Below are 15318 nucleotides of genomic sequence, written 5' to 3' on the forward strand. Positions count from 1 at the left end.
AATTTTATGCCTAAAAAAATTATAAAACTTTTGTTTTACGTTAAATCGACACTGTGAAATTATCATTAATTTAATTATTAAGTAATAATAACGATAGATACGGCTGTATCACGGCGTTTCAAGATCCGTTTCAGCCTCTGAAAAAAACGTCGTACTCACAAACAATTAATGGCATGGTAAGCCAGTATCAGTTTGGCGCGTAATTGTGTAGCGAGTGCACGCGTCTTCATTTTTCTCTACAACGTTTAATTACGACTACATTATTTATATTAGTATAATTAGTAAAATATAAATAAATACGAAATATTGTTTAATAGCGAAACTATATCTTTTGCTTCTGTGACAAGTGATAAAAGATCCTAATAATAAATATACGCGTAATATTTAAAAATATGATTTAAAAAAAGTGTCGTTGGTGTTTAAAATAAATTATAATTAATGTAATAATGAAGACTGTTCGTAAGAAATAACTGTGTGAATTGTGAATAATTAACTAAGTTTTTGTTTTAAGGAAAACATTTGAAATGTTTTCTAAAAGAAAATGTCAAATTTTAATGGCATGCCTCATTTTATTTGGTGAGTGTTATTATTAATTGTGTCTCATAGACTAACATAGGTAATATGTAAAGTAGGTAAGTATATAGTACATTTCGTGTATAATATATAAAAAAAACTATTTTCAACGAGTTTAGTTTTATTGTCCACTTCGTTTAAAATGAATAAAAGGAATATTACCAGCAAGAATGCTATACAATAGCACCATTTCCTCGTTGAATCTCAATTCAGATTTCCTAGGCGAACAATAATACTACGTCTTAAAATACCTCTACAGGTGTCAGGAGAAGTGACACTTGTAGTTTTACAGTAATGTCCCGTTTTAATAATGGATTTGCAGTATTCCACCAAATAGTTATTAAAATCTATACATATAATCTATTCTCCACGAAGTGTGTTGATATGAAAAGCATATGTTAATATATGCATATTATATGTTAAACAAACATTCTGTAACGATTTATGCTAATTCAAAAAGGCTATCAAAATAGGGGTATTGAATATATTACGTTTATAATATAAAGCAAAAGAAATAATAAATAAAAATAATGCATTATCTTCAACATTAAGAGACTGATGTATGACGACTAGCTGACCCTGCAGCTTCATCCGCGCGAAATTTATAAAACTTTACCTATAGCACACAAGCCTCACGCAACATTTCACCCCTCGAGGAGCGAATATTGCCTATTTCCTTCTCCGGGTCTCAAACTATCTCCATACCAAATTTGTCTAAATCCATTCAGCGATTTAAGCGGTAAGAGGTAACAGATAGATAACTCTGTCTGTCTTTCGCATTTACAATAGATATTAGTCTTATTGTCAATACTTCGCGAAAATCGTTTTACTATCAGGGAGTACAATGTAGATAGTAAAACTCATATAGATTAAATGTGCGAAATAAAATTTACCTTTAACATTAATCAAAAATATTGTGAAATATTAAATGATAACTTTAAATTGGCTAGAATGTGATAGAGGATTACTTTAACGATTTGAATTTTCGTTGATTTAATTTATAATTCTGATATGTAATCTTCAAAGTTTATAAAGTGCTATCACTTAGCTACTCTAATTATATTAGTACACATCCGCCTACTATCAGTCCGTAAGTTACAGTTTTTATTGGTCATTAGTTCGCATATAAACTCCATTAGTGATTAAAAGTCATTAACTGTCACACTTAGAGACATTTAACGATTCCTCAAGGCGCTCCATAGTACACGTTTTACATTTCAAATCAAGAATCGTTATAAAATCTACAACTATTTTACATTAGAATAATGTTAAAAAATATTACGTAGATTTAATTTATATGAGTAGTATAATGAAAATAGAAAAACGATTTTCGCGAAGTGTTGACAAAAAATATTCGTAGACAATAAAATATATATGTATTTACTAATATTATAATTGCGAAAGTAAGTCTGTCTGTTACGTTTTCACGGCCGAACCACTGAACAGAATTTGATGAAATTTGGTATGAACCAAGCTTGAACTCCAAGTCTATCTAAAACGCAAGCGAAGCCGTGTGCGACAACTAGTGATGAACAAAATGTGTCTGAATTGTCAATTAAAAAACATCAAATTCCATCTTTGGCTGACTTTATTTTTAATTTTTTTTTTCTACAAAGGTTCATTAAAATGGTAAACCAATGACTATTATACTATATTATGTATAATTATATTAACAAATTTATATATAAATATATTTTTTCCACCTTGTCTTTTGAGGTATTAGGTATTTGCAATTGATAAAGTTGTGTATAGTGCAGATTTTTATGAATAAAACGTTCATTGTATAGAATTGATTAAATATAAATATAATCATTAAATTGTTGTTATTATTATTATACTAATAGGAATGCGCAATTCACCAATGCAATAACAATTATTATGTAGATATGTAGGTGGTTTTAAACACGTGTTCGAGCTAGTTTTATGACAAGACTTTTAAGAAAAATAAACAACATGAAATTTAATTGTATTTTATTTATAGTTTTAAAAGTCCACTTCTAAGTATTTGTATACGAGAGAATCATCCACATGTTTGTTTCATTAGAGTTAACTTTTACGTTTTATAAATAGATAATTGTATATTTATTTCTATGAATTTAAAAAAGATTAATAAATTGTTAATATTAAAGTCGCGACTATTTTACCAGATTATGGTTTGCTTATTTTATAAGTATTTAATCCTTCACATATTAATCGAGGTGGCTGTGTAGTAACTGTATTACTTGGTGGTAGGGCTTTGTGCAAGCCCGTCTGGGTAGTACTCAGTATTGTTGTGTTCCGGCTTTAAGGGTGAGTGAGCCAGTGTAGCTACAGGCACAAGGGACATAACATCTTAGTTCCCAAGGTTGGTGGCGCATTGGTGAAGTAAGGAATGATTAATATTTCTTACAGCGCCATTGTCTATGGGCAGGGTGGTGACCACTTACCATCAGGTAGCCCATTTGCTCGTCCGCCGACGATATAATAAAAAAAAAAGATTTTTAAATATCTATAGACATACATATTTTACTTTCCAACCCAAATATTTTTATTTTCTTGTTTTAAGCAAGTCTTATAAATCTGTGACATACCTGTAAGCACTGTTTGTCGCAAACATAATTACTTCAATTTTAATAATAATCTTATGCTAATAGAAGTAAGAATCAGTCATTATAAATAATCATTTTAATTCTATGTGAAGGTCTCATACGAATAACGACATTTAAGACGAGCACCAGTGCTCTCAATAGGGTAATCGCAATTGCTATACTGATACCAACTAAATACAGTTGTATATTGTCAAGCATCACCTCGTATGTCTCTCTGTTCCCTATTCGGATATCATCATTGTAATAATAGAGCATTGATCGCTGAAATTGTGCATATCTAAATTATGTCTCTACCACCGTAAGAAAGATCCTACAAGTCTCATTCGTAACATGGTTTTTCCGATTTTAACACCTTTTTACGCGCCGGTGATGGAATTTAGTCAAAATAAAAATATTCTTTATTCAAGTAGGCTCATAGAAGCACTTTTAATCGCCATGTTACAGTGTTGATTTAAATGTAAAACTACCGCCGGTTCAGAAAGTAGAAAACCACCATTTTAATTACAGAGATTGCTCTGTAATTAAAATGGTGGTTCTTCTCGGTATAATCAATACATTAAAATTAATTTTATATAAATTAGCCGACCACAGTCCAGCAAATCAAAAACAAATATATATTATTTCTCTGCGCATTCAACGTAGTTCTAAAGTTCCCGTTACTTTTTAGTAATAGTTCTGGGGTTTTTAAATTGAAAAAGTTAAAAACTAAAATTTATAGCATGAAGGTTAAAAGCCAAATATCTTTTATTTTCATAAATCTAAAATCTAATAAATGTCAGATAATGATGACATATATTTTTTAATATTTTAAGTATGTAACATAACATATTAGTGTAACAGCGAGATTTTATTACTTTTTAAAAGCATCTTTAAATATTTGATTTTTTTACGATATCTTATACCTAATAAAATAAAAATATAACCGTAATGGATAATAAAACATACGGAGGAAAATGTTACTCGAAAACTTACTAATAATAAAGTAGATTACATTCAAATTTTTTATATTATTTTGGTTTATATCTACGATAATGTATTTACGTACAGGTTTCATCCAGGTGGTATCTCATATTATGCCTATCACCCATTATAGAATAAGAACTATAAAAGCGACACCAACAATAAAAGTAAAAGCCATTTATTTTCTCAAAAAAGTACACAGGTCACTTAATATCAGGATAATTATATTATTAAAATTTTATGTAACCAATCATTAGTCGGATCTGTAATGGTTCTTTATTTTCTTCTTAAATATACTAATAGATTTTGCATCGTCTACATCTAAATAATTTAACAGCTGTGCTCCTTAAAATAAATTATTCCGTATTTTGACAATTCCAATTTATTTCTCTTTCTAATGCAATGTGAGAATTGGTTTAAAACGTAAGCTGTTTGTGTAAAACGTTTGTTATTATTTTTCCAATAAGTAGACATAATTTATATTACTTTTGTTTATTGATAATTATTTATTGTTACTTTTATTTTATTGATAATAAGTTTAGATTTTCGTAGAGAGATTTGGGAGAGTACGATTATCGAGTTTTGTGAGAGTGCCCTAATCCATATAAATTTTTTTTAATAGGCTGTTTTGAGAAATCTTTCTATTTGCTACTTGCGCTAATATTTGCACTAACCCATACTTCAGTTCTAATCATGGTTCAACTAACGTGTCATAAAAATATTTCTGATTTTACGTCGAATGTTGCTCACTGATCTTCGAAGAGCACCATCTAATGAAATTATTTTTAGTTATGGAGTCTGTGTGACGGCGGTCAAATTTATTTCTAAGGTCTAACGTCATTCAAACCTCAATATTTTTCAGCGTTTGATAATCTACGATGTTATTATTAACTTTCAGTTCTTCATAAGACGGTATAGGTCTGTTTTGCGCTGAAAATATCATATTATACGATGTTTTCGAAACGTTTATATAAACTAAAACATATTGTAGCTATTAGTCTAAGATATTTAAAACATTTTGGGCAGTTTTTATAAGATTGTGAATCGATTCTCCGATCTAAAGCAAGCATGTGTCGTCATATTTACCATTTGCCATTGATGTGTGTTATTAATGTATTATTAGTGATGAGTTCGGGTATTTTGACTATATATTCGTTAACACCATCATAGTACCTGTGTATATAAAAATTCAGATCAATCGCTGGTATTGACAAAACGGAAGTACACGAAGGTATACTTTTGTAAAAATATACTTTTGATGTTATAGGGTCGCAAAAACAAATTGTGACCCCTTTAACATAACATAATTATTACAATCTAACCAGATATCATACGGCCATCGTTTTATTGCGCACTAGACAATTTTAAAACGTTTGTTTATTTTAGCAATAAATTCTATGTTGTCACATCGTGGCTGACGGATTACTACACTTATAATTTAACGATAACGCACAAAGTTGTGCCGCCTTTGATAATAGTTGGTATATCAATAATAATCTTAAGGACCAGGAAAACTGTATATTAAAATTCACAAACTTTCAAACATAAAATTCTGCCTCGTCTATTTTCAAAACTACGAAATAAGCACCAGATGATTTTCTTAACGGAAGACTTGGGATTTATCTAAGTTGCAAATGGTTTACATAGGGCTATTAATATACCTAGTATTAGTATTACCTAGTATTACCTATTTATCATGCTGAGCTTCAAACTTAACATATTCAAAATCTATAAAGTGTAATTTCAAATATGCCTAGATCAAATGTGATTATATTTGACCGCTCATTACAATACCAAAATATTTTTAAAATTTAAGTGTGTGTAAATAAGGATGAACAAATAACACCTCGGCAGAACTATTATATTAAATAAATGTTGTCACGACGGTGACATCGTTTTAATTTTCTGTCGGAATTACTTGATGATTTGTCTTTGGTAACTTGACTAGCAACGTTCGGCGATTCCCTCAGAGTCAGAAATGTGATGGTGCGGCACCGCTTATGGATTGCAGATTTATTTTTTTAATTTATTTCTTTATTAACTTATACGTGAGGTAGAGGTTATTGCTCTGTTAGCATCAGAAAAACATCGCTATCCACTCAGCCTTATTTTTTTTTAGTGACATTATATAGCACTGGCACGCTCATGGTAAAATTAAATTACGATAAACAATTCTGGCGTACATACATTTTATTCGATACGCAAGTGTCCGTGCACGATCTCTTGAAAAAATTAAATGAATCACGTCGGAATATTGTAAACCATAATGTACGAGTATATTAATCATATAAATGAAACTCAAATTTTTTAGTAACAACTAATAAAAATTAGTTATTCCTTAAATTTGTATGTATAATTCGTATGTATAAATCTGATATGCTTTATATTTGTTATAAAAATCCTAAATATTAGTGTTCATATTTATCTTTACAAACTATGGTAACACCACACGGGGTTCTACTATATTTCTTTAGTAACTTTAGATACTCACTTGTATATTTTCACCTTCGAAACTCAAGAACTTACTTACAGTTCTTAATTCCCAAATTAAGTGAATTAATAAAAAAATAATAACATTACAAACGCCTGTTTTAACGTTGAGATTTTATTGATTAACTTACATTTTATTAAATTAGGTACATATTTGAAAATCTCTTTTATTGTATTTTATTCAAACTAAATCTCGAGTATAACTGTTATATATTTGTAAATATGTTGTTGATAATTGAAGTAAAATTAATATTGCTTTCAATAACATAATATAAGTATCATATTTGCTATATCGCACCATATCAGCAAAAAAAAGAAGATATGCTTTTCAATCAATACAATGTATTTAATTATATAGTTAAGAAAAAATCAAATATAAAAACAAATTAATTAATAATACCTTCTTTTTAATTCTTGAATTTTACATTGCTTGAAAACTATAAAACTATGTTAGTTAATAAGTATAGTTATAAAATAATTAATAGTTAGTAATTCTAAGTTTTATATCTATTCACTTAACGTTTCCTCTGCAAGAACTCCAATTTGGGTGAGGGCCTCCTCCAAAGATGCCCATTTATATCGTCCAAAACACTTGTTCGAAAAACATATCAAATTAAACGTATGTTAATTTTTTCCCCTTAATGAAGTTAACTTATTTGCGCGTGCGTGCGAAGTTTCTTGTCACAAAGCCGAGGAACTAAAACCAGGAGGTCATCCTTAATGGAAGTTATAACTAAAGTTCTTAAATGGAGATTAATGGCTTCTTAATAGTATTACTTACTTACTTATTAACTATTTGTATTAGAGGTTATTTTATAGGGTTCCTATACACTATATATAACTGTATATATGATTGTTTAATAATGTGTACATATTTTTTTATTAACTACTGAGTTTATATAAATTCCGAACCAGTAGCTTAGTTTCAAAGTAAAAATTAATCTTGTAAATTAACAATTCAAAATTGCCTGTAAGAGCAAAGTTTTTAGTTTAATTTAAGATGACATTAATATTTCAATACTTTATAGAACAACAATCGAAAACTTCATTAAAAGTTCTTGAAATATTGAAAAAATACTTGAATGTATTATTTAAGTATAAAAACTTACAATGTCCAATTCTAATGAAATTGATGGTACCGTCTTGGGCACTATGCTGAACCTAATCCACAAATAAACATCAAATTAGAACCATAAACATACAAAAAACACATACAGATAGACGAATAGAGATAAACCTTAAAGTCGATGAAAATTACTCATGCGTAATCGCAAAACAATAGTATTTCCATATATCTTAGCAGTAATTATATAACTATCAATGTATAAACGAACTATTTATTATACATAACTGGATGTAAAACCATTCAAGGTTATAATATTATGTTTTAAATTAATAAATTATTTACTTTACGGTATACTATACTGCATTATAATAATAATGAACTTGAAATCTTAAATCTGAATTATATAAAATGATAACAAAATAGTTTTATTGCTGACAAAAAATAACCTTTTTAAAATTATTTTTTATTCAAATTAATAATCTAAAGTTCATGAAATGGAACCTAAGGAGTTACTTCGCAATACTGTTGTAATTTACATTTTTATGGAATGCATTTATAATGTTATATGTTTATACATACATAGGTACTCCAGGTAGGTTTCGTACTTGTTTATTCCATCATAATTATTACCTTCAACGACCGTAGATTAGGTTCACAGGACGAAGCAAAAGAAGCTATCTGAAGGCAGAATTGTTATGCAGACGTTGCTCTCATATAGTTTCTTAGTTGTCGGCCAAAGCCTCATTCATCCAATCGTAGACCACTACCGGTCATCAACTTCTCCAAAGACTCCTCTGTGTTCTCCGTCTTCCACATCCAGTAGGACTCCTCACCTTTTCTGATCCTTTATTTTTGACCTTGGTAAACCTTATTACTTAAGCCAGTTATATATTGAAGAGCCATTGTTTATAATATATATATGGTGTATAATAGTTATAATCTTCTTCGTTACGATAAGCATGATAAACTTTGAAGTCGATCGCAGTTTTGTAGCTCGAAAATCAAGAAACTATCTAGAGGCAAAGTTAATAGTCACACGTTGCCCTTAGATATTTTCTAAACTTCCGACTCAAGTGCTGCAAGTTCCAATGCGGTTCCAACTCAGTTATTATTTAATAATTTTTCAATTTACATTGATTCTGAAACTCCAAATACAAATCTGTATGACAAGACAATAACAGTACTCGGTTTGATTATTTGAATAGTATCACATTTTTTGGTATATATAACTTGAAGAAAAGGCTTAAATTTTGAAAATGTATACATAATTCCAATAAATATTTTTATAAATATGAATCCAGGACTTGGGGTTCTGCATCTCTATAAATTTACTACTTCACCAACGCAGCTGATAAGACAACATAACATTCTAATGTAAAGTAATTATTGAAATTGGTATTTTAATAATCAACTATTGTCCATTCCACGCGGTCAAGATTTATACAGTAACTAATTTTGATTCATATTTGTATATATTTAAGCACTTAATGTTAATACATTTATTATTTTTTACTATTGTCACAAACAGTTAATATACTCCTAATACTATACCAGAGCTCACTGAAAACTAACTAGAGACAAAGTCAATAGATAAACCTCGCTTCTGAATAGTCTCTCAACTGCTGACTACTATAACGATTGTTCCAGCATACTTAAAGTATACATCTTCGTCGAACTATATGCAGCTTGGTAGCACAAAACTTCAGAAACTATCTAGAGGCAAAGTCGATAGTCACACCTCATCTCTGAATAGCCTCTTAACTGCCATCTACTATGTCGAAGACTCCAACACATTTTAAAAAAATCTTCATCGATTTACATGTAGATTAGTAGCACGACATTTCAGAAACTATCTAGAGGCAAAGTCGATGGTCACACCTCGCCTCTAAATAGTCTCTGAATTGTGCACTACTATAGTGAGAACATACTTACCGTTTATAGTGCTGAAATCAACACACTTCAATTACTTAAAAATTATCACGGTAAAGTATAAATCTTCTTTGAACTATATGTAGATAAGTAGTACGACACTTCAGAAACTATCTAGAGGCAAAGTCGATGGTCACACCTCGCCTCTACATAGTCTCTGAATTGTCCACTACTGTAATGAGAACATACTTACCGTTTATAGTGCTGAAATCTACACACTTCAATTACATAAAAATTATCACGGTAAAGTATAAATCTTCTTTGAATTAGATGTAGATTAGTAGTACGACAGTTCAGAAACTATCTAGAGGCAAAGTCAATAGTCACACCTTACGTCTAAATAGTCCCCCTAACCTACGACTACAATAGCGAACACTTCAGCTCATTTCAAAAACATATATGAAATATCACAATACATGTATAAATCTTCATCGAACTTGATATCGATTGGTAGTACGACAGTTCAGAAACTATCTAGAGGCAAAGTAGAAAGTCTCTTATTTGCGGTGTATAGATGCGAGTATTCCACTACTCGTACACACTTCAAATACATGTTTAGAAAATACGACAGTAAAATAGACAAATTTATCAATTTAGATTAATAGCACAAAAATTAAGAATTAATGTAGAGTTCGCTTCTGTGTTAGTTATCACATCTCGCCTCTAAATAGTCTCTCAATAGTGCTCTACAATAGCAAACATTTCAGAACATTTTCTATAGGTCTGTGAAAAACATTCAATAACACATTAAAATAAAAATCTTCGTCAAACTATATGCCGATTTGTAGCACGAAAGTTCAGAAACTATCTAGAGGCAAAGTTGATATTCACACCTCGCCCCTAAATAGCCTCTCAACTGCCGGATACTATGCCGATGACTCCAACACATTTAAAATAAACATCTTCATCAATTTATATGTAGTTTGGTAACACGAAAGTTCAAAAACTATCTAGAGGCAAAGTCGATAGTCACACCTCGCCTCTAAATAGTCTCTCAACTGCCGTCTACCGTGGCGAGCACTCCAGCGCGTTTGAAATACATCTGTGGAAAATATCACATTAAAGTTTACATCTTCGTCGAATTATAAGGAGATTGGTAACACGAAAGTTCGGAAACTATCTAGAGGCAAAGTCGATAGTCACACCTCGCCTCTAAATAGTCTCTCAACTGCCGTTTACTTTAACGAGTACTCCAGCGCGTTTTAAATACATCTGTGGAAAATAACACATTAGAGTTTACATCTTCGTCGAATTATAAGCTGATTGGTAACACGAAAGTTCGGAAACTATCTAGAGGCAAAGTCGATACTCACACCTCGCCTCTAAATAGTCTCTCAACTGCCGTCTACCATGGCGAGCACACCAGCGCGTTTCAAATACATCTGTGGAAAATATCACATTAGAGTTTACATCTTCGTCGAATTACAAGCTGATTGGTAACACGAAGGTTCAGAAACTATCTAGAGGCAAAGTCGATAGTCACACCTCGCCTCTAAATAGTCTCTCAACTGCCGTTTACTTTAACGAGCACTCCAGCGCGTTTTAAATACATCTGTGGAAAATAACACATTAGAGTTTACATCTTCGTCGAATTATAAGCTGATTGGTAACACGAAAGTTCGGAAACTATCTAGAGGCAAAGTCGATACTCACACCTCGCCTCTAAATAGTCTCTCAACTGCCGTCTACCATGGCGAGCACACCAGCGCGTTTCAAATACATCTGTGGAAAATATCACATTAGAGTTTACATCTTCGTCGAATTACAAGCTGATTGGTAACACGAAGGTTCAGAAACTATCTAGAGGCAAAGTCGATAGTCACACCTCGCCTCTAAATAGTCTCTCAACTGCCGTTTACTTTAACGAGCACTCCAGCGCGTTTTAAATACATCTGTGGAAAATAACACATTAGAGTTTACATCTTCGTCGAATTATAAGCAGATTGGTAACACAAAAGTTCGGAAACTATCTAGAGGCAAAGTCAGTAGTCACACCTCGCCTCTAAATAGTCTCTCAACTGCCGTCTACTATGGTGAGCACTCAAGTAAAATTTAAATATATCTGTGAATAACATCACATTTAAGTTTACATCTTCGTCGAATTATAAGCAGATTGGTAACACGAAAGTTCGGAAACTATCTAGAGGCAAAGTCGATAGTCACACCTCGCCTCTAAATAGTCTCTCAACTGCCGTCTACTATGGTGAGCACTTCAGTAAGTTTCGCGTTTTAAATACATCTGTGGAAAATATCACATTAAAGTTTACATCTTCGTCGAATTATAAGCAGATTGGTAACACGAAAGTTCGGAAACTATCTAGAGGCAAAGTCGGTAGTCACACCTCGCCTCTAAATAGTCTCTCAACTGCCGTCTACCATGGCGAGCACTCCAGCGCGTTTGAAATACATCTGTGGAAAATATCACATTAAAGTTTACATCTTCGTCGAATTATAAGCTGAATGGTAACACGAAGGTTCAGAAACTATCTAGAGGCAAAGTTGATACTCACACCTCGCCTCTAAATAGTCTCTCAACTGCCGTCTACCATGGCGAGCACACCAGCGCGTTTCAAATACATCTGTGGAAAATATCACATTAGAGTTTACATCTTCGTCGAATTACAAGCTGATTGGTAACACGAAGGTTCAGAAACTATCTAGAGGCAAAGTCGATAGTCACACCTCGCCTCTAAATAGTCTCTCAACTGCCGTTTACTTTAACGAGCACTCCAGCGCGTTTTAAATACATCTGTGGAAAATAACACATTAGAGTTTACATCTTCGTCGAATTATAAGCAGATTGGTAACACGAAAGTTCAGAAACTATCTAGAGGCAAAGTCGATAGTCACTCCTCGCCTCTAAATAGTCTCTCAACTGCCGTTTACTTAGACGAGCACTCCCGCGCGTTTTAAATACATCTGTGGACAATATCACATTAGAGTTTACATCTTCGTCGAATTATAAGCAGATTGGTAACACGAAAGTTCGGAAACTATCTAGAGGCAAAGTGGGTAGTCACACCACGCCTCTAAATAGTCTCTCAACTGCCGTTTACTTTGACGAGCACTCCAGCGCGTTTCAAATACATCTGTGGAAAATAACACATTAGAGTTTACATCTTCGTCGAATTATAAGCAGATTGGTAACACGAAAGTTCAGAAACTATCTAGAGGCAAAGTCGATAGTCACACCTCGCCTCTAAATAGTCTCTCAACTGCCGTCTACTATGGTGAGCACTTCAGTAAGTTTCGCGTTTCAAATACATCTGCGGAAAATATCACATTAAAGTTTACATCGTCGTCGAATTATAAGCAGATTGGTAACACGAAAGTTCGGAAACTATCTAGAGGCAAAGTCGATAGTCACACCTCGCCTCTAAATAGTCTCTCAACTGCCGTCTACCATGGCGAGCACTCCAGCGCGTTTGAAATACATCTGTGGAAAATATCACATTAAAGTTTACATTTTCGTCGAATTATAAGCAGATTGGTAACACGAAAGTTCGGAAACTATCTAGAGGCAAAGTCGGTAGTCACACCTCGCCTCTAAATAGTCTCTCAACTGCCGTCTACTATGGTGAGCACTCCAGTAAAATTTAAATATATCTGTGAATAACATCACATTTAAGTTTACATCTTCGTCGAATTATAAGCAGATTGGTAACACGAAAGTTCGGAAACTATCTAGAGGCAAAGTGGGTAGTCACACCTCGCCTCTAAATAGTCTCTCAACTGCCGTTTACTTTGACGAGCACTCCAGCGCGTTTCAAATACATCTGTAGAAAATAACACATTAGAGTTTACATCTTCGTCGAATTATAAGCAGATTGGTAACACGAAAGTTCGGAAACTATCTAGAGGCAAAGTCGATAGTCACACCTCGCCTCTAAATAGTCTCTCAACTGCCGTCTACTATGGTGAGCACTTCAGTAAGTTTCGCGTTTCAAATACATCTGTGGAAAATATCACATTAAAATTTACATCTTCGTCGAATTATAAGCTGATTGGTAACACGAAAGTTCGGAAACTATCTAGAGGCAAAGTGGGTAGTCACACCTCGCCTCTAAATAGTCTCTCAACTGCCGTTTACTCTGACGAGCACTCCAGCGCGTTTCAAATATATCTGTGGAAAATAACACATTAGAGTTTACATCTTCGTCGAATTATAAGCAGATTGGTAACACGAAAGTTCGGAAACTATCTAGAGGCAAAGTCGATAGTCACACCTCGCCTCTAAATAGTCTCTCAACTGCCGTTTACTCTGACGAGCACTCCAGCGCGTTTCAAATATATCTGTGGAAAATAACACATTAGAGTTTACATCTTCGTCAAATTATAAGCAGATTGGTAACACGAAAGTTCGGAAACTATCTAGAGGCAAAGTTAGTAGTCACACCTCGCCTCTAAATAGTCTCTCAACTGCCGTCTACCATGGCGAGCACTCCAGCGCGTTTGAAATACATCTGTGGAAAATATCACATTAAAGTTTACATCTTCGTCGAATTATAAGCAGATTGGTAACACGAAAGTTCGGAAACTATCTAGAGGCAAAGTCAGTAGTCACACCTCGCCTCTAAATAGTCTCTCAACTGCCGTCTACTATGGTGAGCACTCAAGTAAAATTTAAATATATCTGTGAATAACATCACATTTAAGTTTACATCTTCGTCGAATTATAAGCAGATTGGTAACACGAAAGTTCGGAAACTATCTAGAGGCAAAGTCAGTAGTCACACCTCGCCTCTAAATACTCTCTCAACTGCCGTCTACTATGGTGAGCACTCCAGTGAAATATAAATATATCTGTGAATAATATCACATTTAACTTTACATCTTCGTCGAATTATAAGCAGATTGGTAACACGAAAGTTCGGAAACTATCTAGAGGCAAAGTGGGTAGTCACACCTCGCCTCTAAATAGTCTCTCAACTGCCGTTTACTTTGACGAGAACTCCAACGCGTTTCAAATATATCTGTGGAAAATAACACATTAGAGTTTACATCTTCGTCAAATTATAAGCAGATTAGTAACACGAAAGTTCGGAAACTATCTAGAGGCAAAGTCGATAGTCACACCTCGCCTCTAAATAGTCTCTCAACTGCCGTTTACTATGGTGAGCACTTCAGTAAGTTTCGCGTTTCAAATACATCTGTGGAAAATATCACATTAAAATTTACATCTTCGTCGAATTATAAGCAGATTGGTAACACGAAAGTTCGGAAACTATCTAGAGGCAAAGTCAGTAGTCACACCTCGCCTCTAAATACTCTCTCAACTGCCGTCTACTATGGTGAGCACTCCAGTGAAATATAAATATATCTGTGAATAATATCACATTTAACTTTACATCTTCGTCGAATTATAAGCAGATTGGTAACACGAAAGTTCGGAAACTATCTAGAGGCAAAGTGGGTAGTCACACCTCGCCTCTAAATAGTTTCTCAACTGCCGTTTACTTTGACGAGAACTCCAGCGCGTTTCAAATATATCTGTGGAAAATAACACATTAGAGTTTACATCTTCGTCAAATTATAAGCAGATTGGTAACACGAAAGTTCGGAAACTATCTAGAGGCAAAGTCGATAGTCACACCTCGCCTCTAAATAGTCTCTCAACTGCCGTCTACTATGGTGAGCACTTCAGTAAGTTTCGCGTTTCAAATACATCTGTGGAAAATATCACATTAAAATTTACATCTTCGTCGAATTATA

At 33.0% G+C, this 15318-nt stretch overlaps 1 protein-coding gene across 1 annotated transcript in view; it reads left to right on the plus strand.

Annotated features, from left to right (window-relative positions):
* Nucleotides 1-203: 203 nt before the first annotated feature.
* The window catches only part of LOC113394925 (lutropin-choriogonadotropic hormone receptor-like), a 46535-nt gene continuing 31420 nt past the window's right edge, over nucleotides 204-15318 (plus strand). Inside the window, exon 1 of the mRNA XM_064216720.1 lies at nucleotides 204-576. Within this exon, the coding sequence (XP_064072790.1) occupies nucleotides 525-576 (52 nt within the window). The 5' untranslated portion in view covers nucleotides 204-524. The remainder of the gene's footprint in view (nucleotides 577-15318) is intronic.

Source organism: Vanessa tameamea, chromosome 13 (genome assembly GCF_037043105.1).
Source record: "Vanessa tameamea isolate UH-Manoa-2023 chromosome 13, ilVanTame1 primary haplotype, whole genome shotgun sequence".
NCBI classification, from domain to species: domain Eukaryota; kingdom Metazoa; phylum Arthropoda; class Insecta; order Lepidoptera; family Nymphalidae; genus Vanessa; species Vanessa tameamea.